Here is a 24,155-nt window from a genome sequence, read left to right as displayed (position 1 = left end):
AGTTTGTAACCCATTGTCATTTTGGGTTTGGTTTTGTTTTTACTAACGGGGAATCCCGTGACAAATACTGTCCTAGCAATGTCAGATGCTGCAGAGCTTTTCATTTATCACATGCCCTGCTCTTCTGCAAAGTAAATTCGTTTCTTTAGTCGAAAAGGAGCGGTAACTCTGGGAGAGGGCTGTTGGTGGAGGCTGGGCAGGATTATGGCTTCTCTTGCTCTGTTGGTGGAGAAGCAGAAAGGGGCGGGTGGGTTTTTCAAGACAGCAAAGTGATGACGATGCCCCTGCATCCTGTCACCTGTCATCCCAGGTGACAGGATGCAGTGGTGGCTTTTGGCAGCATTTTAATTCCCACTCTCTCCACCTGCCTTTCACCCAGGGAATGCCAAGCCCGAAGGGTCTCCTGTGCTCTCCCATGAGCCTGCCAAGGTCAAGCAGGAGGACAACAGGGACGTGACACGACCGAGCCGACCCGCTGTGAGTCCCCAATTCCTCCCCATGGGAATGCTGCCAGCTGGCTTGGCCGCGTTTCCCTTCGGTGCGGTGGCACAACCGCGGGGACCCCAAAAACGAGGCTAGTACTGCTGCTGCTCCAGCAGAGAGACTGGAAAGCAGCAGTACAGCGAGAGCCCCTGGGAGATTTGAATGCTTAAGAGAGTTGCATGAGTTTTTACCAGGAGCCCAAGCCTAGGGGAAAGCACTTAAGCCTGTGTCTCCAGGTGGGGCAGAGGCTTAAGGGCTTTGCTAGCTTGGGCGCAGCGGTGGCCGATGGCACATTGTTGTGTTCCGTGCTGCATGTCCCCCGCAGCACCCGCGGAGGGATGCTCTGCTCATGAAGGCTGGGGAACCAGCCAGCCCCCGACAGCCTTCCCAGCTTCAAACCCCACCTGGTAGTGGTCTCTCTACACTCCCCTTCTATTATTCTGAGCAAAATCTCGTCCGAAGTGTTTCCTCCTGGTTTAATGCTGTTGACATTTGTATCTTAAAACCGCAGAGTGGGCCTAAAAACGATATGAATTTCCACTGCTTCTCTATTTTAATGTGTATTAATGTTTTGTTGATGATGTTTTTTTTTCTCTACACTCCACAGCGTTGAGCTAACAATTCTAATTTTATTTCTAACCTGCTTGCCCTTCCTCTGGCTTTTTCCTGTCCCGATCTGTTTCCTCTGATGCTGATTATTCTTCCTTTACCCACAGAGCTATAAGAAAGCTATAGATGAGGTTAGTGATATCTTTTCTCAGTGGGTCATGCCTATGCAAGGTTGACTAGTTAGTGCTTAATTCCGAGCTGGGTGTTCTTGGTGCTGGCGTTGATAAAGGTGGCGATGCGATCTCGGGTTGGACGGGAGAGCGAACCGGTGGCGTTCCGGCGTCGGGGAGGGGACACCACTGCTGGCGTGCTCTGCTCAGCCCTGGGCTGCCCAAAACCTGCTGGCCACACCACTTGTTGCATGGAGGCCAGGGCAGAGGCATCCCAGCGTTCACGTGGGGGAGCAGGCGGTGCTGCCGTGGCTCGGCGTATTGGAAAGAGAAGGAGCGAGAGCGGAGGTTTCTCGTGCCGGCGGAGGAGGTCGGGCAGCCTGGACCCCTCACCACATTCTGCTCTCAGCCACAGCCCCAGGCCACCTGCTGATTTCAGTGGGGCCGTCAAGTGCTGTTTGAAATGCGTTCTAAGCCTAAATCTAAAGAAGGCACTTGGAGAACGGAGCAGTGAGAACACAGTGGGTTGTTCATGGAGCAGCATCCACTGCAAAGCCAGAGTCAGCAGAGCCATCCTGGATGTTGGTCCTCATTCATCCTCTTGAAAAATGAGAGTCCTGAAGCCTTTTTCACTTATTAAAACATTTTAAATGTGCAGCTGGCAGTGGCGAATGTTTAAACATTCGTGGGAAAAGACCCAGCATTCCTGATTCAACGTTTGACTTGCCTCACACGTGCATTGCTGTGCGCACTGCTGATACTGGTAACTGCAGGGCTGTAGTGGAAAGCACTGGTTTCAGCAGCCTCTTTCCTATAAAAATAGAAGATATGAAAGAAGGAAGATGTGCTGGTTAGTTAACTTGTTCTCTTGGATAAAATATGAGCAATACATTTTGTTTAATGAGGTGCTTTGTTAAGAAAAAAGCACATAAATCAGTGTCTAAATAGAGGCAGCGGGTGTGCTAAATTCAAGCTCAAGGAGCGACGTGATTTCGGAAACCAATCTGACTTGATTCCAGCAAATATTAAATCTAAAGAAGGCTTGGTAATTAAAAGTAATTAAAGAGCACTGGCACCACTAACTTATGTATTATGTCACCCTCAGTAATAACACTTGGAACACGTGTGGAAGTGCAGAGCACTTTCTCTCTAGTTGTCAGATTGTTTTTGGTCCAGGAGCAACTCGGTGAAGCCGTTTAATCCTACAAAGTGCTCATTACTTACAGAAAATGATGGCATCAAAGAATTAACCATCCCGAGGCAAAGCTTTAACTAGGAAATACGAGTTATCTGATGATATTGTCTGGGAGTATTATTGCTCTTATAACTTGCAAATTAGTTATTAAAAAGTAATTAAGCTGATTTTTTAAAATACTTGACTATCTTCTCGTGATGGCCATAAAAAGGCTGATAGGGTGCCTTGAAGCACGTTAGAAGTGGAAGGTGCAAAAAGGAAGTAATTTTCACAGTCCAGTGCTGTGACAGGGAGGAGTTCAATGCTAGTCCCGCACTGCAGAAGTCCAGCTGCAGTTTTAAGTGGCTCTTACACAGTCCTAAAATCCCTTTTAAAGTGAGAGGCTCTAATTCAATTCAAAGGCAAGTGCTCAATAAAGAACATGTTTGATACTCTAAATGGAAAGCATTGTTAAGCTGCTGAAATTGTCACTGATTCTTATTTAGGAAAAGAAGCAGTCGTATCATAGAAGCTGCTACAGCACTAATTAAAATAATTAGTTGTCGTGACTGCAGATTTGACTCTATTTCAATCCCAAACATGTTGGCTTTGAAAAGGAACTCTTGAAATACCACAGTCTCTCTTTAATCATGATAAAGAGCCTTTCTTTAAAGGTACAGAACCATTTGGAGGGATACAGAACTACAGAATTTCTTCCAAATATCTAAACCTGCTCTGTCAGTTTGAAGGCATTCCCCCTTGTCCTGTCACTCCATACCCTTGTCCAAAGTCCCTCTCCAACTCTACTGGAGCCTCTTTAGGTACTAGAAGATGTTCTGAGGTCTCCCTGTGGAGCCTTCTCTTCTCCAGGCTGAACAACCCGTGTAAACCCATCACAGGTACCTGCTGTGAAACAGAGATTGACCAATTTAAAAAAAAAAAACCAAACAAAAAACAAGGTCTTTTTTGGTATGCTTATACTTACGGGTGTCTGATAAAAAGCTCTCCAATATCCAGGAGAGTCTCTGTGTCAGAGCCCAGGCAGGGCAGAGCTGGGAGCAGAATGTGCGGCTGTCACCGGTGGGAGCCTGCCGGGAGGTGTGGGTCATCAGCAACCAAAGCACAGATTGCTTACCAAGCACTCCTACCTCAGCGTTAAAAAACAAACTGGGTTTGCATCTCAGCCATAGAGCTTTTCCATCCTTTTCTTCACGTGTCAACAGGATAGATTTTAAGAGCTCCTTTTTGCAACCAATAATTAACATTGCCGTAGTCGCCCTGCTGGAACGGTAAACTGGAAATGCAGTAAATGAGAGTATGGCCATAAGACAATTGTGGGATTTAGTCTTTTTCAATGAGTTTCTTTCTCCCTAATCCTTTATCTCTGACCGAATGCACTGATGCCTACCTCGGTCACTAATATAGGGAGAAATGGTAAGACTGACAATTGCGATGCTTTGTTCGTCATGTGCATGTCTTGTGCAACAGAGTTCTCTAACCCATTCTAATTCGAGCTCTCATGCTTTTCTGCCCTACTGCTTCCCCCTGCATTGCTATAAAAGCATGTAAGATAACAACAAGTCTCTTTTCTACACGGTGCCTGCCATGTTCCTTGTTTTGAAATAGCAGTGTCTATTTTATATGACTGTCGGGTCTGAGACCTCATCAAAGTCATGGTAAACTGAAAAATTATGACTAGGCTTTGGGACTGCTCCTATCTTTTTTCTTGTTTCAAGGCTTTTTTTTTTATTATTATTATTATTATTATTTTATTTTTCCCTTAGCTTGTAGGCTGCCACATTTCACATAAAGTGCTTAATGGGTCCCGCTGAGGGATTTTTATTTTTTTTTTATTATTATTATTATTATTTTTTGATCGTGTGGCTGACTCAGAGCTGTGACTCCCAAGTCTGGCTGAGCTGGGCGCTTCTCCTCGTGCTCCTCACCGCCTCTCGGCAGCCGCCCGACAGCGGAGACTCACCATGGAAGCAGCTCTTGACGTGGGGATTGCACCACTCCATGGGAGATGCTGTCATTGCTTCCTTCCCAAATGCATTTATTACAGAATAAATACCATTACGGGGTCTCTTTGAGAAGTTTGAAAGAAGAGAAAACCCTGCAGGAGAAATTCTCCGAGCCAATCTTTGAAGTGACGTTGTTTTCCAGTTTACTATGATGGTGACTGAACTTCACCTTTTCCAACAAATATAATTTTGTCGTGTATATACATATAAGTGTGTGTATATATATGCACATACACGTTCCAAAGAGAAAAAGAAGAGGTTGGCTATTGACTTTTCAGTGAGCGTAAATCAGTTTTGTTTTGTTTAATAAATGCTACATGCTACAAACATTGTCTTACGTTTGTCTCATGTTTGTAACGACTCTGTAAAGCTATTTCTTGTTGCTCGTGCTGTTAGCATTGGCTTTTGGAGAGATGTTGGTGACCTTCTCCTTGCTCTGAACGTAACAGCCATCGCTTCCTTGTTTCCTTGCCCCCATCCCCTGTAGGACCTGACGGCTTTAGCCAAAGAGTTGAGGGAGCTGCGCATCGAAGAAACCAATCGCCCCCTGAAGAAGGTGACGGACTATTCCTCCTCCAGCGAGGAGTCGGAGAGCAGCGAGGAGGAGGAGGAGGATGGGGAGAACGAGACACATGATGGGACCGTGCCTGTCAGTGACATCCCACGGCTCATGTGAGGAACACTTTCGTCTGGGGGGGGGCAAACCGTGAAACCCCGGTGTGTGTTTTTCTGGAGGTGAAACCCCAACGTGTCTTGGCCTGGAGGAGAAACCCTGGCGTGTCCTGGCCTGGAGGAGCGGTAGATGTGATAAAGGACATGTCCAAAGAGTGTCCATGTTTGGTGGCTGGCACTGGGAACAGCGTCATGGCTGCAAGGGATGATGTATTCACATGAGTGTTTTTCCTGTTCCAAACTAGAGATAATCAGTGGGAAAAATGGAGCTGTTTCCGCTGCCTATTCAGTGAATGTTGGCTCAAAGCTGATGGAGCTGTTCCTGCTGATGAGCCAGGCAGGTTTTTGGCCAGAGTGGGCACAGCTGACCTCATCCACACCATGGGTCCTGCCCATGGGATGGATGTGTTAAAACTCTGCCTTCTCTTGAGCCTGGTCTTGCCCCAAATTAAGCCATGCTTAATTGTCACTGTGTCAGTACTTGGTGCCCTGCCCAGTGCCAACTGGTAGAGCCAGGATTGTAATAACCCTGAATCTTTGTCTTGGATTTCTGCCCTTGGCTCAGTCAGTGTTGGTGGGTTAAAATGGTGAAATGAAGAGATCAGCAGACTGTTGTGTCCCATGGGACACTTGTGCTTTTGAGTCTCTCCAGATCAGGGCAACAGAGCTTCAACACTCACAGGGAGCTGTTGCCATTCAGAGAGAGTTCCTGGAGCATCTCTGCTCGGGCTTCTCACCCAGTGCTTCGCAGGGGCGTTTCTGGAGGTCTCTCCCTGGCAGCAGGATCTGAATCCTGCCCCTTCGAATTCGCAGAGGAGCTCTAGGAAGGTTTCAGGAGATTATTTGCGTTTTCATCAGTTCATTTTCATTTTTCCTGCTAAATGAGTTACAGTTGATACAAGCATACCTGGCTTCAGGAACGTGGTTTAGCAGTGAACATGATGGTGCTGGGTGAGTGGTTGGATTCAAGGAATTTAGGGGTCTTTTCCAACCTAAACAATTCTTTGATTCTCTGCTTCATGGTGATGGGGCATGGAGCAGCACAGAAGCCCTCTAAGTGGCAGGGAGACCACGTCTCCTTGGCTCCATGTTATTCAGAGTGCCAAGCTCCTGGGTTGGTGCTTCCTTCCAGCAGTAGAATTAAAATTAGAGCTCTTGAGTTGGTTGGAGCAAGTGAGGAGGCAGAGGGATGGCTCTGGATGTGCAGCAGTCAGAGGGGCAGTCAGGCGTGCGAGAAGGGGCCTCAAGCTGCTCATGGAAGAGGAGTTTAATCAGGAGTGGTTAATCTGTGCTGACATCCTTCTTCAGACACCTTGGGTTTGACACAGCACTTCCCAGTGGATAAATGTCTCACTGGATGCCTTGCAGCCACATGTGCGGGATGACAGGCACAGCAGTGAGCTGGATGCCCCCAGCCCCTGCCAGCCCAATGCCACATGTCCCATAGTGTCCTGACTCTGTCCCAGAGACAGAGGGTGGAGATGCAGGGATGTCTGCAGGCGGAGCTGCACTGCCCCATGTCTCAGGGAAAAGAAAGCACATCCTCTGAGTTACACCCTTATTTCACAAAAGGGACCTTAACTCGACTTCAGCCTCGATGTTCTTCGGTGTTTTTCTAACAGAGACTTGTTTTCCTGTGTTCAGTGTTTGTCATTGGAAAATGGGGCCAAGAGAGATCATCTCATCTTCTGCTGCACCTTCTGAGTGATCCTTGTGTAACCCATGTTCAAACTTCCGTGGGTATCCTCCCTGAGCACTTGGCTGCTTTTCATTCCAGTCTCTTCTGCTGCAGGATAAATCTATCCATTGCCTTGTGTCCCAGTGGATAGGAGGGATTGTTTATTCCTTCCACCTCTGGAGATACCATTTCTCCATCTGAAGACTCGGATGACTCCCTTCAGCTCCCTCTCCTTGAGCTGTGCAGGCCGGCTCTTGCCCATGGCCAGGGAATTCTTGCAGAATTTCATGGAAACTGTGCACTGATGAAATTTGGGACCTCAGGGCTACCTCAGCCGTTCATTCACTGGTCTCAAAATTAACATAACCTCCTCTGGCCCTGTTTTCTTATTGTAAAAGTAGAATAACTGTGCTATTTTCTCATCCTTTGGTGAAAAGCTAATGGAAGGGAGGAGTGAGCTCCTCACATGCAAGGTGCTGTAGGAGTATGGTGGGCTGTTGTCTGGAGTGCCTTTGTGATGCCTGGGCAGTCCCAGGAGCCAGTCCCACCGCGAGGTCCCCAGGGCTCAGATCTCACCTTGGACCAGTAACCTCATGATTAATCCAGGTTTATTTGGCTTCTCACTGACCAGGCTCCCTCACAAGCCTCCGGGCTTGTTGGTGTGCACAGGAGTTAAAGATTGTATTACCTTCACACTGATGGAAGCAATTGGTCTGTGTGGCTTTTAAATGCAAAGTAACAGGTCTGATCACCCAGGGGTGCTTGTCGTTTGCTTGTGGATTTGTTGGAGTTATATTTAAGCAGCCAGGCTGCAAAGAATATAATAGTGAAGCAGTGAGAGCTGCTCAGCACCTGTGACATCCAAGCTCAGGCAGTCCTAAAATTTAATAAATTCCAGCTCCCTTCTTCAAATAGGAACATGGAAATTTCAAGGTGAAACCACGGGTTAAGGCTACATTTTCACCTGGAAAACAGCAGAAAGCCACAGGACACAACGTGTCCCGCTGCCCACACCTTCTCCAGACCCCATCCCCTCCCTTGTTATTTGTCAGCAGATGCTCTGGTGTTTCCTTTTCAGGGGTTGAGATGGGAATTAAAGGGAGTAAATTTTGGTTTTCTGCAGCTTTTTTAGGTAGAAAAAAATTATATAAAGTAGAGCAGGAGTGCCACTCCTTGTTACCTGTTCATCAGTGCTCTTCTCAGGACACCTTAGAATAAAAAAGAAATGGTCTCTCTCTTTGGTATCTGTAGTTTATCAAGCTGACCCTGGCCCTGTATTTCTGGCAGCATCTATCGTTTCCCCATAAATCTTAAGTGGATATATTTTTCTAACTTTCTTCCTGTGAGATACAGAGCCTTACCCTTATTGAAACAGTTCTGTACTAGAGGAGTTTTCATCTAGTTTAACAAAGGAAATATTCCTCATTAATGCTTTTCCACTCTGTCCCCAGACCAACAGGAATTCCTGGAAGCAACGAGCCGTACAACCTGGGAATGGTGACAACCCACGGGCTGGAGACTTCCCACGCAGATACGTTTAGCAATATTTCAAGGGAAGGGACTTTGATGGTGAGGGAGGTAAGTTGTAAAACAAACACTTCCATGGAGCATCTTCAGGAGGTTTTGCCCATGTAAGCACAAGAACTAACAGTGCTGTGTGTGTCCGGAACACAAAATGAGGGAGTAAATTGTGCTCGTCAGCGCTCTCGTTAGTGCAATTTACACTCGGAGCGAATTGTGACAAGTGCAAATGTTTCTCAGAACTACAAACAGCAGTGAATGGCAGTGCCAGGGCACGGGAAAGAGGCTTCTGCAAATGGCTCTGCTGGAACCCCACCATGGCTCCAGGCAGCAGGAGTTATCTTCAGTTTACAGCTTTTAGTTAATTCACTTGCAACCGGCCCAGAGTTTCCCCTTCTTCTTCCCGGCCTTTCCCACCTTGTGACTGTTGGAGCTGTGCAGTGTTTGCCGAGCGTTTGGGGGCTTTAACAGAGGCTGGTCCTGCTCAGAGCCCGCTGTGGGAGGCACTGGGCATCCCAGATGGATGTGAGCCCTCGTCCCCAGCCCCGGTGCTGTAGAGGTGAGGCTGTGGTGGGAGCAGTGCTGATGGATGGCTCTGCAGGAGTGAGGCAGAGCAAGCACCTTCAGTGGCTGTGGAAGATCTCCCTCGGTGTTCCTTGGCTTCCCAGTTGCTGGAACGTTCTGGTGAGGCTGGTGGAAGTGCAGGTGGGTAGCTGGACTCCTGGTGAGAGGGCAGGAGGCCCTGGTGATTAGGGAGCAGGGGAGTCACTCTCCCACCAGCACAGCAGGGAGGTGGATGGGAGAGGAGAAGATGGGAGGGGAGCTTGGAGCCTGCAATTGTAAAGGAGGGATGTTCAGATCACATGTAAACAAGACTTGCTCTGCATTTAAGTTCTTAATTCCACTTATCTAATACATTCACATGTGAAGGGAGAAGATGAATGCAACTTTGAAAGAGAGGAATGAGTTAGCCAAAGAAGTCCCAGCATGTCTGCTGCCTCTCTCCATCAGTTTTGGAGGGCGTAGTAATACAGTAATCCCTCGCTGAGGTGGAGCTGTTCAGAGCAGGGATCCCCAGAGCTCTGCACGTCCCTAAATCAGGGAGGGTGATGTGGGTGAGTGGGAGAACAAGGCCCTGTGTAACAGGCAGCTGTTCCTGAAATGAGCTTGTGTTCAGGATCACAGCAGTAAAACCCGTGCTGTGCCAGCAGGGCTGTATGAGAACTGGGATGCAGAAGGGTTTAAAAGCCGTGGGCAAGACAAGCAGCTGGAAAACCCCACTGGGAGGAGAAAGCATGATAAGAAATCCAAACTGTCGCCTTGTGCTGGATGCTTAACTGTTTTTCCCCACCACCACCGCAGCCATCAGAGGATGGTCTCACTGAGGTCCGTGGGCTTTGGGCAAAGAGCTTTTCACTCTGATGGGATGCCAAGGTGTGGTCGAAGGTGAGGGTAATGAGCCATCAAAAGATAAACGTGATCAGTACTAGTCAGGACTTGGTGAGCCCAGTTAAAGTTTCCCCAGATCCCAGTAAATGGGTAAATCTCCGTGACAGTCTCATTGATGCGCTCCAGGTAGGTGAGAAATGGCAGAATAAATGGGGAAGGGGGACGCTTGCAGTACCTGCCTTGCACAGGGAAAGGAAGGGGAACCCTGTGGAAACTCAAGGAACCTTGTGTGCAGGGCAAGCTGCTGGTGGTTCTGCCGCTCCTGCTGCTGCTGTTCACTGCTGGTTTGGGTCACAGAAACATGGGACAGGGCTGTGCTGGCACTTGCAGTCAGGCTGCTCTTTGCCAGAGCTGTGCAAAGCTGTCCAGGCTAATGCTGACTGAGGGCTCAGATTCTGCTGTCACCGGTGGCCGTGGGGGAGGAGAGCTGGCCATGGGGTTTGCACCCATGGGGGCAAGCGCAGAATCTGCCCTACATTCCTCATCTCCAAACAACAGTGACCAGGCTTCTCTCGCTGTTTCGTGGCTAACTACTCTGTATTGACCTTGTCATTAATCCTGTCTTTAATTCTGCTGGAGCAGGGGGGTTGGTTTGCTGCTTGCCAGATTGCATGGGGATGGAACAGAGAGGGTCCTTCTCCTGCGCTTGCTCTGGGAACCGGGGCACTGCCGACGACTTAGTTTTGTTTGGTTTTTTTTTTTTTTCTTTTTTTTCCTCTTCTTTTTCTCTTCCCTCCCCCCCCCCCCCCCCCTTCCCCTTCTCTTTCTTCCTCATGCCTTGTGTCTCTGCAGACCTCTGGTGAAAAAAAGCGTTCTGGCCACGCAGCCAGCAATGGCTTTGCAGGTCACATCAATCTGCCCGACCTGGTGCAGCAAAGCCACTCGCCGGCGGGCACGCCGACCGAGGCCCTGGGGCGAGTCTCCACGCATGCGCAGGACATGGACTCGGTGCCTGAAGTAGGTGGTGGGGGGCTCCTCTTTCTCCTTTGCATCGCTTTTAAATCAAATATTAACCTCTCTGCCCCCTGACGGGGCTCTCCTGCTTTCCCCCCCGGCTTTCTTGGCTCTTCCCTCTCTCTGTTTCTGGTCCTCGTGGGTGAGTGTAGTGGAAGTACGAGGGAATCAGATGGATTACTGCTGTAGGGGTCTGTGGCTGATGGGAGAAGGGTTTATTAGGTCTCTCAAGCCCACCAGCTGGAGTTCTGGTGGTGTGACACAAGTGCTGCCAACTGATGAGAACGCCCCATTTTTTTGTGACACTTGGATATAAAAGGAAGCGATGAGAGCCGGTGATGCCGTTAGCTTCAACTGGGCCCAGCTTCCATCTGTGCAACCTCTGATAAATACCATGACTGGAAAGGTTACCAAAAACCAAAGCCAGAAAAATTCCAGATACCTCTTCAGAGCAGAAGAGACTTTCAAAGTCGTGTGTTTCCTGTCATGGCAAAATGTTTCTCTCTGGTAGGAGTTTTAGAGGCACGTGATTGAACATTAAAACTGTATAAAGTGTAAAAAGTCTTGGTACAAGATGTGACAAATAAACCAAGGGAATTGACGTGTCCAGCTTACCATCCCTAGCTTTGGGAACCAGACGCTGTTCATTTTTCCCATGAGAAATCAACCCATTTGGTGCTAATTAAGCTATTGTACTTAATGTTTTTGTTTCATTTGCTGGGTTGTACATCAAAAGCTCTGCCATCCTATGTTCTCTCATAGAAATGATGTTTTCACTGTATGGTGTACTTTTACTAGCAGTATAAAAATAAAAAATTCTTGGAATTGGGCATTGATAAACGTAAGAACAGATGGTGCCTGACTTGACCTCAAGTTTTTATCTGTTTCCTCATTGGCATTAAAAGCAGCAATGAGAGAGTTGATCGTGAAAATAACACCTTCCACAATCATCCTGAAATGCAGCCTGGGACTGGGTTTAAATGTATTCATTTATAGAATATCAACCAAAAAGATCTTCTCCATTTCTAAAACTGCATTTTTAGAGTTGTCTGAGCAGGGAGTGGGTGTGAGTGGAAACTTGGGGATTTTGTTCACGGGCTTCCAGGTGACTCATGCAAGCACGACCTCAGCCTGCAGCTTGATGCTCTTTGTAAGCCACCACACAGGTTTATAGGCTGTTGAACAGGACCTGGGGGAAGATGAAGTCTTAATATTTAAATATCAGACTTGGAAGCTATTAAAATGTCAGCTTCTGAGGAGAAGAACTGAATGTGAGCAAGGAAAGATGCTCGGTGCATTGGGATGAGGGGTTTCTTCGTAATTCATTTGCTGGAAAGCACCTGGCTCTCAGCTGGAAATCTCTGCAAATACTGAAATCTCCTCTTCTTTAAATTGCTTTTGTTTTCTGGAAAAGACATCCAGCACAGGGGAAAATCTGTGTATTTCTTGGATGGGAGACAGGCACAGAGCAGAGGTATCTGTGCCCGCAGCCTTCCCTGCCGCAGGCTGTTAACTCCTTCCTGAGCCTCAGTTACCATGTCCTGTTTGGAAATCCATCCCGTTCCCATGGAAACAGCCAGGCTGTCAGGGAGTAGGGCTGTGAGGGAAGCAGGATGTGCAGCCTGATCTTGGCATGGATGCTGCCTCGCCCATGGATGCCAGCCCCAAAATGCTCGGAAAAGTCACGAGGCACGGCGCTGCTCCTACACCTGTTTTTTTGTGCCCCCGAAGGCTTTTGTGGCCCACTGGAGGACAGGCACAAGCCCAGCCTGGTTTCAGTGAGGATGTGCCAGGGTGGTGGTGTTCCCCCGTGGCACATCTCCCCAGGCATAGGGGACTTGTCCCCGTGGCAGCTGTCACACAGGGGCTGTGGCAGTGGGCATGGGGAGCAGCCTGGGGTCGGTGACTGGGTGAAAGCTGAGGAAGATTGATTTCAGAAGGAGGACAGTGTCCCAGAGAAGAAAAACGTGAGCTGTAGTGGTGCTGCAGAGTGAGTGAGCTGCGTTTTGCTGCTGTTGCAGCTCTAAACTGAGTTCATCTATAAAGTGTCCTGGGTAAATGCTGCAGTAGGAAGGATCAGCTGCTCAAAGAAGGGGGGGATTCATGTCACTTTGACTCCAAAGGAGAGGATTTCCTTTTGCTTGGAAGGAGGTCTTAACCTCGTTTTCTGCCTTAAAGCAATGGTTTTAAAAAGAAAGCAGTGTGACACTGCAGTTTGTTCATGCCCAGATTCCCTCAGCAAAGTATTGGCTCTGACATTTCCTGCGATACCCTCAGGTTAAGTTTTGTTAACTTAGAAATGCCCCTTTCTGCAGTCCCACTTGAAATGCTGGGGACAATTTAAAACTGTGCCAGCTGCTCCAGGCCAAGGCTTCACAGGGACTCCCAGCACCATCCTGCCAACCTCAGCTGCAATAGGAAAGTGGGAAAAGCAAACTCTGGCCTGCCTGACGTCCCAGAGATGGTTTCAGGCATGTGTGTGACATGCAGACAACTAAACAGGTGGATTGATGATCCTGAAGGTCTCCTCCAGTCTGAATGATTCTGTGATTCTCAGTGAGATTTTACCTGTGTTGGCTTCTGCCTCTGGCCCTGCAGCTTCTCTGCTGACTGTCCTCATGGCTGTGCTTCTGCCTGTGAGGAGAGAGCAGAGCCAGGCCCTGCTCCTCCCATTTTCTGTTGCTCACAAGCACTCAGAAATCCAATTTAATGTTTGTTTCTGATTAGTTATGGGGAGGAGGAGCAGATGTTCATAGAGGGCTCAAAAAGGGCACTGCAGAGGCAGGCACTATTTGCTAATTGGAAATTCTGAGATGTACAAACTTACTGTTACTTCTGTGCGCTGAGCTCTCTCTTTGCTGTTCATTTTCTAGTATGGGATGGGAAGTAGCACCAAAGCCTCTTTCACCCCGTTTGTGGACACCAGAGTGTATCAGACCTCACCTACTGATGAAGATGAAGATGAGGATGAAGAGTCATCTGCTAATGGTAAGAGCCAGTGGCCAGTTTGAGATGAGAGGGCCTTGTGGATAGCAGGTCAGGGAGCCTGAGCAACCCCAGTGAACCTCTCTCACATTTCACTCACTCCAAACATAGCTGGTGTCTGTATCCTTGCCCTCTTCAGCTGCCATCCAACTTCTTCTCCCCCACCAGCAAAATGCCACCAGAAAGATCTGGGAGGAAACAGGAAGCGGCAGAAATCCATCCTTCTGTCTGCTCGGGCAAACTAATGCCTTGTAACACAGTGATGAGTCGAGAAACAAACCGAGTATTGTCATTCTGTCCCAAAAGAGAAGTGACAGAACATTTAACCCATCCTAACATCTAACCCTCCCCGTCCTCCTGTGCTCCCTTGCCAGCCCTGTTCACCAGCGAGCTGCTGAGGCAGGAGCAGGCCAAGCTGAACGAGGCGCGCAAGATCTCGGTGGTGAACGTGAACCCCACCAACATCCGGCCCCACAGCGACACCCCCGAGATCCGCAAGTACAAGAAGCGCTTCAACTCGGAGATCCTCTGTGCCGCCCTGTGGGGTAAGCCCCGCTGCCAGGTGTGGGGTGGGGATGTGTCACCCCAGAGCCCCTGCCTCTGCTTGGCCCCTTCTCCATCCCCCCCGTGCTGCAGAGTGACCCTTCCTGTCCCTGGGAAGGTGCCAGCCTTAGCCGGCTCGGTCACACTTCTGGTGGCAGCAGAGACGAGCTGGGGGTGGTGTCCCCGGGAGCAGCCGTGGCTCCTGGCACCCATGGCCCTCTCCTGTCCTCTCCAGGTGTGAATCTGCTGGTGGGCACGGAGAACGGCCTGATGCTGCTGGATAGGAGCGGGCAGGGCAAGGTCTACAACCTCATCAACAGGCGGCGGTTCCAGCAGATGGACGTCCTCGAGGGCCTCAACGTCCTCGTGACAATATCAGGTGCTCCTCTCGTGCTTTCACCCCTTCATTTCACCTGCTCAGCCACAGGACCCTGAGCGGGTCCAGCTCAGACAAGACCTGCTCACTGGTGCCAGAGGGAAGCCCCCAGGGGAGATGGAGGTGGTTTATTCTGGAATCAAATCAGTTAAATCTGCTTTCAGGTGATGACTTGTGCTGACTGCACTTCATCTCCAGTCTCCTTTAGCAGGGCAGGGGAGGTGCAGGAGACGGGCAGGTGGCCCAGCAAGGGAGACAGGCACAGCTTGAGGGGGCAGAGACCTCTGCTTTTGGGTCTGTTCGGCTCTGGCTGATGGAGCCATGATCCATGGCTTTAGATTTCCAGTTCAGACCGCAGATGTGCTTGGGCTGTCCCAGGCATTGTGACGACCACAAAATTTCACCATCCCCATGTTTAGCTGGGAGCTCCAGAGTGCTCCTGTCAGGCTCATGGGTGATTTTTGGCAAAAAAAGCGCAAAAGCTCTGCAGTCCAGTCTCCGAGGAGGGCATCCAGCATCCTCCTGCAGAGCAGCCCAGAGGAGCACACGGGTGACAGAGCCAGGGCAGAGCCTTCTCCTGCTGATAGCTGCCCACCGGAGCTCACAGAGGGCAGCAAGAGAAGCGCTCATTAGGAAATGGTTTGATATCCTCCTTCTGTTTCCTTTCACATTGTTAGGACCCCCTGGCCTTGCTCTGCATTCACCTGCAAATTCCTGCTGCCCCCCTTCAGCCAGAGCTACAAACTCACGGCTCCATCATTTACCTGGTCTGCAGCTCCCCTGTGGTTTTGGGATACAGCTGTAGGGATGAGGGGTTTAGTACAGCTGGAATGGGAATAGCACCAAACCCCAAGATGATGCTGAGAATGAGTCCTGGGCACTTGGGGAAACCTGTGAGCAGACAGGGTCTATCATTTGGGTCCCATCTCCCCAGGCTTGGTGTGAGCTGTGTCCTGTCCCTGTAATGGGGGCTCTGCAGCCACAGGGATTTTGCAGCCGTGTCACAGCCATCCGAGAGCAGACAGCCGTGCAGAAATTTGGCAGCCCCTCAGCACTGCAGAGCCCGGCACCAGGCTGGCTGGCAAACAGCAGTGCCTGTCGCAGGCCAGGGAGCTCCTGTCTCTTCTCCAGGGTGGAATTAATGTTGTATGAAGGAGAGGGAAGGGAAGGAATGAGGTCGCTGAGTGGTTGGATAAGCTTTGAGCTGTAGCAGGGTTGGGATCACTGCCCCACTGAGCCCCACTGTCCCTCTGTGAAGACTGATTTATAGGAAAGGGAATATTTCCAGCCTGGCTTTTCCAGTGTCTGCCTGCAGCCTGCGAGACAGAGGTCTGGGCTTCACTTTCCATTTATTTCTTCCCAAGGAAAAACCCAATGCAACAACTAGATTACTATTTTCGATTTGTATTTCTATTACTTTTATCATGAAATGGACTTAAATTCTATTGTCTTGTGACCGAAACCTCAAGATGGTCCATGCAAACATGCTCTGCTCTGACAGGGACATTTCCTTTGCCAACAGGAAAGAAGAACAAGCTGCGTGTGTACTACCTGTCCTGGCTGAGAAACAGGATTTTACACAATGACCCTGAGGTGGAGAAGAAGCAGGGTTGGATCACAGTTGGGGACCTGGAGGGATGCATCCACTACAAAGTTGGTGAGTGGAAATAAATGTCTGAAGAGATATGGTTTTGTCCTCTAGTTTTAGGTCTGACCTGACAATTTGATATTTAAAGTATGGGTAGACCATAGCCACAAGTAAATTTGGAATTCATCTTTATGCATGCGGTGGACTCTATGTAATGAGAATCAACAGAAGGATGGCCTGAGAAGTTGTTCCTGGAGATTTGTTGGAAAGAGAGGGAATGTTTTTAAAAATGGGTTTGTTTCTATTTTAGTGAAATATGAAAGAATCAAGTTCTTGGTGATTGCCTTAAAGAACGCTGTAGAGATCTACGCTTGGGCTCCTAAACCATATCACAAGTTTATGGCATTTAAGGTATGTGTGTCTTTTACACTCTGCAATTGTAAATACATGAGATTTCTGTACTCTGCAGAGCAGAAAAGCATCTTGCCTAGGTAGCTGAGCTCCTCAGGATGCCTGGCAGGCATGGGAGATGGGATCCTTGCTGGCCGAACAGATTGGATATGTTCTGCTTACGACCAACAGTGAAGTGTTATTATTACTTTATGCTAGTAGGTTTTACTTGAGGAATTTGCAGAAAGCTGATCAAATGCATATGAGTAAAACTGAGCTGGGGATTTTGATGGGTGGTTTTGGTGGGGTTTTTGTGTTTGGTGAGGTTTTTTCCCTCTGACTGATTTTTAACATACAGTACAAAAATGGGCTGGCATGATTTTCTATTTTCATTTTGCAAGGTCCTCTCCCCTTCTGCGATGCAGATTCTGTTTCGAGACAGAAAGTTTGGGAGAGTGACCCACTCTTTCTCTCTCTTTTTTCCTCCCTTTTCACCTGCCTTGGTTTCCTCAGTGAGACCTTCCTCCTCTCCAGCCTGCCAGTGGGTGTTTTGTGCTTAGTCCTTCAGAGCACTTTTCATCCCAAGCTTTGTGCAGAGAAGAGTCACAAGGGGCACTGCCTTGCGGAGGTGTTCATGCTGACTAATCTCACTTCACATCTTTCCAACACAAATGGACTTACGCAGCATTAGGTCACGTTAGCTTTTTCCGAACAAAAGCCAGAATAAAGGGGCTCAGTGACATGGAGAGCTCAGCAGCATCAAATTCGTCTGGGATCCAGCTTTCCACAGGTGTTTCACTCTCCTGCTGAGCACCTAAGCCATGGGACTTAATCTGGGCATGGCCGGGGGTTGATCCCAGCCTTGATGCAGCAGGTTAGATGGAGCAGGGAAAAGTAGGTCTGTGCTAAAGTGACTCATTTCAGCTGCCCAAAGCAGAGCAGTGATCCCTGCCAAGAGAGGAGGTGGGTGGTCACAGATCTCCGCTGGGAGAGGCTGAGCACACGCTCATGTCAAAATGAGCTGTCTCCTTCCTTTAGAGACCAAATCCTTGTGTTGGCCTCGGGCTCCTGTGAGAGAGAGCTGGGCTTGGCAAGGCTGGGCACTTGTTTGCTGGGGTGGCTGAATACCCTCTGAGGCATCTGACAGGGGAACGGAGAGGCAGGAGTATAAATTAACCGCATATTTAGTAGGAAACACAGTCAAACAAATATGATTTCAAAACCATATCAGGCTGCTGCAATGGGGATTTGTTGGTTTCCTGTGATGCTCATGGAAGGGATTATAAAAGTCTTTTGCAGATCTCCAGCACAAGCCGTTGCTCGTGGATCTCACTGTAGAAGAGGGTCAGAGGCTGAAGGTGATCTTTGGATCCCACACTGGTTTCCATGTGATTGATGTGGATTCTGGGAACTCCTATGATATCTATATACCATCTCACGTGAGTACCTGGGCAGTGCTTCTGCCTGAGGGACACCGGTCACCAGTGAGGTTGGGACAGGCTCCAGGGGCTCACAGGTGGGGACCAGTGATGGGTGTGACATTCCCCAGTCCTGTGCTCACTTCAGGAGGACTCAGGGCTATCACATCATGTTCATCTGCCCAGGCTGTTTCTGTCCTTGTGCAGGAGCAGTAAAGTTTAAGGTTGCCATGTCCCACAAAAAGGAGAATCTGTCTGTACACTGCATGGAGCAGTAATGGAGCTCTCTGTAGGATTTTTTGTGTTGGGTCATTTAAACTCCATCCACACTGTTGGCCCACAATCAACTGGTCTAGGAGAAACTGTCACTAAACAAATGCAGGAATTGTTGAATCTGATCCAAGCAGCAGTCTCCTCCGTGAGAAACAGCAAGAGCAGAGGGAGAAATACTGGAGCAGTTTGGGATGGTTTTGTGTTGTCTTGGCTATGGAAGGGCAGACATGGGTGGAAAGTCAATGCAGCTGCCCTTGGAGCTAGAGGATGATTGCTAAAAAATAGGATATTTCCTCCCTAGGGCTGCCTGTAAAACTCTGAGTTGATTTACCTTGATTTGAAGTGGTGATGGATTCATCGGCTCAGTCACTTATTTGTGTTCCAGCCAAGTGTCAGCCATCAGTCTTGGGGGCGTGTATGTTGTGATCTGTCTGTAATTACTGAACCTGTTTATCCTTGCTGTGTCAGACAGCTTTGATGGTAGGGTAAACATGACAGTTTATTCCCCTTCAGGCTTATCTCTGAAAGCCAGTGCCTGTGTGGGGAATGGAGGGAGGGCTTTGTTCTCTAGTTGCTTTGGGCTTTTTCCCTGCAGTGTGCTCTGCTCCCTTTTCCCTTCCCCTTTCTCCATTCGGTGTAATTCTGCCTCTGAGGGTCTGTTTTCCCTGCAGATTCAGGGCAATATCACTCCTCACGCCATTGTCATCCTGCCCAAGACGGACGGGATGGAGATGCTGGTGTGCTATGAGGATGAGGGTGTCTACGTGAACACCTACGGGCGGATAACTAAAGACGTGGTGCTCCAGTGGGGAGAAATGCCTACTTCCGTGGGTAGGTCAACCCTTCCTCTTCAGCTGCTTAAAATACAAGCCACAAGTAAGATGAGGAGTCCAGAATGCTGAGATGGAGTCATTGGGGATGAAGGGGTTTTCCCTCTTTTATCAAAGGGGACTACCCTCAGCCAGCTATGAGGTGCACTTGCTAAATTTCCGCAGTTTGGTCCTCTATAATAGAAAACAAGCAATGTCTTGAAGATTTGAACTTTCTGAGCAAGAGATAAGTATAAAATAAATGTGAGATAATGCAAGCTGTTGCACTGGTGGGATGCTGTGTTGAGTGGAGGGGGGGCTGGGTGTGGAGCTGGGAGCCCTTGAGTTGCTCTTCTGGCTCTGCTGTTGCTCAGCTCCACAACCCATGGAGGCAAAACCGCCCGGCTCCTCACCTTCTGAAACCAGAAGAAGCGATGGTGCTGATGTTTAAATTTCTCAGCAATTTCTGGATGAAAAGTGCTCTGCAAAGGCTGCTGTCCCTGCAGGCACACACCTGGCTGTATAGAGCCCTGCCATTGATCTGCTTAGGCTTTGAGTAACAGCTGATGAGAGCTTTTCTGCCCATTGCATAATATTGAACTCAACACAAGTTGTAACACCTGCCAAACGCTTCCTTTTGACAGCCTACATTCATTCCAATCAAATAATGGGCTGGGGAGAGAAAGCTATTGAAATCCGGTCAGTGGAGACAGGACATTTGGATGGAGTATTTATGCACAAGCGAGCTCAAAGGTTAAAGTTTCTATGTGAAAGAAATGATAAGGTAAGTCCACTTCAAAGCTTGTGTCTGTGCTGCGAGCTACAAGGTGCTTTTAGAGCTTATGTCTGGTTTGTCTTGAGTTAATAATTAATCCGAAGGTCCTGTTTAATAAGCAGTGCCCGTAAGGCTATTCCCAGTTCATTTTCTCCAGTGGATGGAGACCTCAGCCTGCAAGATCTCTTCCACATCTAGCTGAGATCTGCATGACTTGGCTTGACTTTCTCCCAATTCTTTCATCAGAACGTTAAATTGAGGCTGCCGAGTGAACTCTGAAAGTTGAATATTAGCAAGGGGGTGTAAGTGATCCTGATTTGAGCTCTGATGCAGAAACATTTTGATACATCGTAAATTATTTCCCTCTTACAGCCTGATCCATTTCTGTGGACAGCAGTGATAAATCCTGCTCTGGAGAGCCACTAGAGTTGCATGGCTGTCATGTAGGTGACCCTTGCCACAGGTGCTGCAAGGGGGGCAGGGAATGCGATAAAATTGCTGAAGGAAAAAGCGTTTTTGCATGGAAGTGATGACTGAATGCTGAGGTCTTTCTGCTGGTGGTGTTCCCTCCTCTCACAAGGTTTCACTGAGATAAGTCAGGACCAAGCATCAGGGAGATCTTTCATAATGGACACGATCACGAAACCAGTGAAGAAACCGGTCCCCAGAGCAAGATTTAATAATGTGCAGTGAATGAGCTTTGAGGCCGTGATCACTTTAGGGAACAGCTGCTCCACAGTTGAGTGCTGCCCTTCCTGGGGCATGGAGGTAGGCTGAAGCTATGCAGGAAAATGTGTCCCAACTTTGCAGTTGAGTTTGTTATGAGAAGCTGCCCAAGAAGCTGAATTTAAGTTTAACTTAAGTGTGATCTAATTCTAACAAAGCTGGGAAAAGAAACACCTTGATCTTTCTAAAGCACTGGAACCAACTGATCACTGATGCGTTTGAAATACTGAACTCAGATGTTTCTCTTTCTGGAGAACTGGTTAAACTGGTAAGACTGAGTAATTTCTGGTTTTCTTAAGGACAGAGGCTTCAGATTGTTCCCTTCAATATTTGCAGATTATTTCTTTTTTAAGATTTCCCTTGGAATCAAATGATTCCAGAAGCACCAAAACTGTTCTTCATATGGAATCCTGATATGTTTCTGCACTTTGGGCATGTTGAAGGGAAGTCATTTTTCTGAGCTTTACTTTCAGGAATAGCTGAAATACCAGGACTAACTTTAACAAAAAAAAAAAGCCATTTCAGACTGAGGCAGATATCGACCTAAAAGGTGAATGTTTAGCAAGATCCAAACCACTGACAGCAGTTTTTTGTTAGTACTTCATAATAAATGATGCTGTGGCAGTAAAATGTGATAAACCTGGTATTTTTAAGGCATTCCAAACTCTCTTTGCTAGTCAGGGAGAAGGAGGTTTAATTACTGCATTTACTAATGAGTGGCTCAATTTAATCCCAGTCTGGCCTGGGTAAGCTCCATCCCCTGAATATTAATAAGAGCTTTTTTTCCTTCCAAACAGGTATTTTTTGCATCGGTGAGATCCGGAGGAAGCAGCCAAGTGTTTTTCATGACCCTCAACAGAAACTCCATGATGAACTGGTAACAGAGGAGCACTTGGCCCTCACCTCCATGGCATTATTTCTAATTCAAAGGACATTAAACACGTGGACTAACACTGTAGAGGCAGGTGTGGAGGGCGCCGAGGAACCCCCTGCCCACGCTCCCCCGGCGCCGCCAGCCCCGGGGCAGGGACTGCAGCCAGGGATGGACTTTCACGCTTGGACCCCCCGAGGTCTCCTGATTACGCTGTGTTATAGTGGGTTATTGAGTTCTCCTTTGTTTTATTTTATTTTTTTTTTTTAGTTCTACTTTTTTCTTTGTTCCCCCTACTTTGTAAGAACGGGGAAAGAAACAGTGTCAAAGAGTCTGTTTTTAATTCTGTCTGCCTGCTAGCATCAAATATATAGTATGTTGTAAAGTTACCAATTAAATCTGGTGAGAGACAGCACAATAAATGTACCTTTTATCTTTGTGATGAAGGCCATAACCATATAGCTGGGTAATTTTAGAAATCTTTTGCCTTCACCAACATTTACATGTTGCTTTTGGCAGCAACGGCTTAACGGATTTTTAAAGAAGAGAAAAAATAATAGGTTTTTTTCCCCTCTTTTGGGAAATGGATTTTAAATGGCTAAACTACTAGCCTTAGACTAATAAAAATCAGCTACCATTTTTGTCAAGTCTGTCAATCCATATTTCTATATGGATCTTCACATAATGGTGTGTCTTGATAGGGACAGAGGTGCCATTTCTTGTTGCTCCGGAGGTGCCCGCCTGCCCCGGGGCTTGGCCACGGGCACCGGGACAGGGGATCGGAGGAGGAGAGGACAGCAGAGCGGTCAGAGGAGCCCCGTGCTCGCCCCTGAGGGGGATTTGTGACTGCAGAGGCTCCGGGGATGCTGTGGGCGCCAGACCCCACTGCTGAAGCCGGTGCAGGTTGTGGGCGCTCGTTCCGCCGGAGTCCGGAGCCGGGCACTGGCGCGCGGGAGCAGCCGGCACAGGGATGGGGACCACGAAACAAGCTGCCTGTCCCCCACGTTGCTGGATTGGGCTTGTAAAGAGCTTAAAAAAAATATATATATGTGTGGTTTCTTCGGCCAAGGGTCTGAATCTACTCGTTTTCCACCCCCTCCACTCCCTAGGAATTACCCAACATACAGTGAAAGACAACATCTGTGCCGAACCGTGTGTGTGTGTTTAGTTCGGGTTGAATCGTGTCCTTATAAACTCTGCTCAGTTGATTTCCGTTTTCGGTGCGTATCTGGGGTTTTCTTTCTCAGTAGCTGCAAGCATGGCCGCCTGTGGTGTTGGGGTGTCGCATAACAAGGTCTGTGTTGCTGGTTTTAACCTACCTCGTTTCGGTTGGGGTTTGTTTTTTTGGTTTCGTTTCGTTTTATTTTTTTCCGTTCCGCTGTCGATCACAGCGCTGTTACCTCCAGCGACATATAGAGAGCTTAACTGGCAATCTTGGTGTACTCAGTAACGATGGCTTTATTAAAAAATGATTAAATCAACAGGACTTGGTCAAACTTGAATCTTTATCAAGGGTAAGAGGCGGGGATGGGATGGGCCGGGCCACCCTCACCTGAAGCATTCTGTGGGCAGGGTGTCAGGGTTTGGTACCGCAGGGACTGCCGGCAGTGGGACTCCCAGGATGTGGAGTTCAGGGAAGAACAGGTGGGATGTGCTTTGTGGTGCCTTCTTCCAGCACCAGGCACCCCCTCCTGTTGGGCTGGTGCAGCCTGGAGATTGTAGGGATGGCCATAGGATCATGATACTGGTATTCAAATCCCATCACAAACACTGATTGCCACCAGCTCTTTGTATTTTCATTGTGGTTAAAATACGAATCAAATAAAGCCCAGAGCTTTTATTGTGTTGCAAACTGATAACTGTTTTGGGGTGTTTTTTGTTCTACTTCAAGTGACAAATGCACAGCTTTGGATGATTTTTGTTACTATGGGTTTTTGCATACAGTGATGAAATCGCAGGCAGTTGTTGAGTTCAAACGACTCGGGTGGTTTGTGAATGTATTTTTTTAAACTCTCAGAATCATTTAAAACAATAATCACAGAAGCCAATATTACCACAGTCTTGTCTATGGCATGTCTGTATGGAGATAACACAGAGCAAATGCTTTTCTGGTGCCAACCACAATAAAACACAAAACTTCACCATTAAGCCATGCCTTTTATGTTTGGGTAAAATCTGGGGTGTTGGAGGACACGGAGGTCACGGGGATTTTCAGGGCTCCCAGTCACAAAGCTCTTTCCCTGGAGACTCTTGGGAAGGTGGTTTTGGAACAGGATGAGTGCAGGGGGGTGGGGCACGTCCCTTGTGATGCTGCCCAGCAGTGAGCAGTGGCCAAGGGATGTCTTGATGGACCATCACTGCCTGAAAACTCCTCTTCTACAAAATCAACCCATGCTTATTATAAAGACATTCCCCCTCCAAATGTTACTAGCTTTGATTTGCTCGTCTTTTGCTCTAAGTAAAATGTGCTTGTGGTTGATCAATGCTCTCAGAAACTACTTACTACTAGTACTTAAAGAAATAAAACCTGCAGCTCGTTTTAAAACCCTGTTTCTGGGACATTTTCCCCAGGAGAGGAAATACGTTCAGCTGTGCAGTGCCACAGGAGGAAAAAGCAGTAATGTCTGTGCATGCAGGGGTCGCTTGAGCCTGTTGCAGATTCGATTATTTACAGAGTTGCTATGAAATACTGTATATAACTTCAGGAATGAGTCATGGTAAATGGAA

At 48.1% G+C, this 24,155-nt stretch overlaps 1 protein-coding gene across 6 annotated transcripts in view; it reads left to right on the top strand.

Annotated features, from left to right (window-relative positions):
* Positions 1-23,287, top strand: part of TNIK (TRAF2 and NCK interacting kinase) — a 151,121-nt gene extending 127,834 nt beyond the window's left edge. For 3 of the 6 annotated variants that reach the window (XM_066193726.1, XM_066193728.1, XM_066193731.1), the window contains 14 exons: positions 380-477; positions 1,200-1,223; positions 4,888-5,072; positions 8,202-8,328; positions 10,513-10,677; positions 13,548-13,662; positions 14,034-14,204; positions 14,438-14,581; positions 16,101-16,235; positions 16,477-16,577; positions 17,846-17,995; positions 18,919-19,078; positions 19,701-19,840; positions 21,355-23,287. In XM_066193726.1, the coding sequence (XP_066049823.1) occupies positions 380-477; positions 1,200-1,223; positions 4,888-5,072; positions 8,202-8,328; positions 10,513-10,677; positions 13,548-13,662; positions 14,034-14,204; positions 14,438-14,581; positions 16,101-16,235; positions 16,477-16,577; positions 17,846-17,995; positions 18,919-19,078; positions 19,701-19,840; positions 21,355-21,438 (1,799 nt within the window). In that variant the 3' untranslated portion in view covers positions 21,439-23,287. The remainder of the gene's footprint in view (positions 1-379; positions 478-1,199; positions 1,224-4,887; positions 5,073-8,201; positions 8,329-10,512; positions 10,678-13,547; positions 13,663-14,033; positions 14,205-14,437; positions 14,582-16,100; positions 16,236-16,476; positions 16,578-17,845; positions 17,996-18,918; positions 19,079-19,700; positions 19,841-21,354) is intronic. The other 3 variants (XM_066193729.1, XM_066193727.1, XM_066193730.1) reach the window with 2 other exon arrangements.
* Positions 23,288-24,155: the final 868 nt, after the last annotated feature.

The sequence above is a fragment of the Chamaea fasciata genome, unplaced genomic scaffold (assembly GCF_029207755.1).
Source record: "Chamaea fasciata isolate MVZ Bird 193981 ecotype frontalis unplaced genomic scaffold, bChaFas1.0.hap1 SCAF_11, whole genome shotgun sequence".
Lineage (NCBI taxonomy): Eukaryota > Metazoa > Chordata > Aves > Passeriformes > Sylviidae > Chamaea > Chamaea fasciata.
The sequence above is the reverse complement of the archived record's forward strand: the minus strand, read 5'-3'. Positions and strand labels throughout refer to the sequence as shown.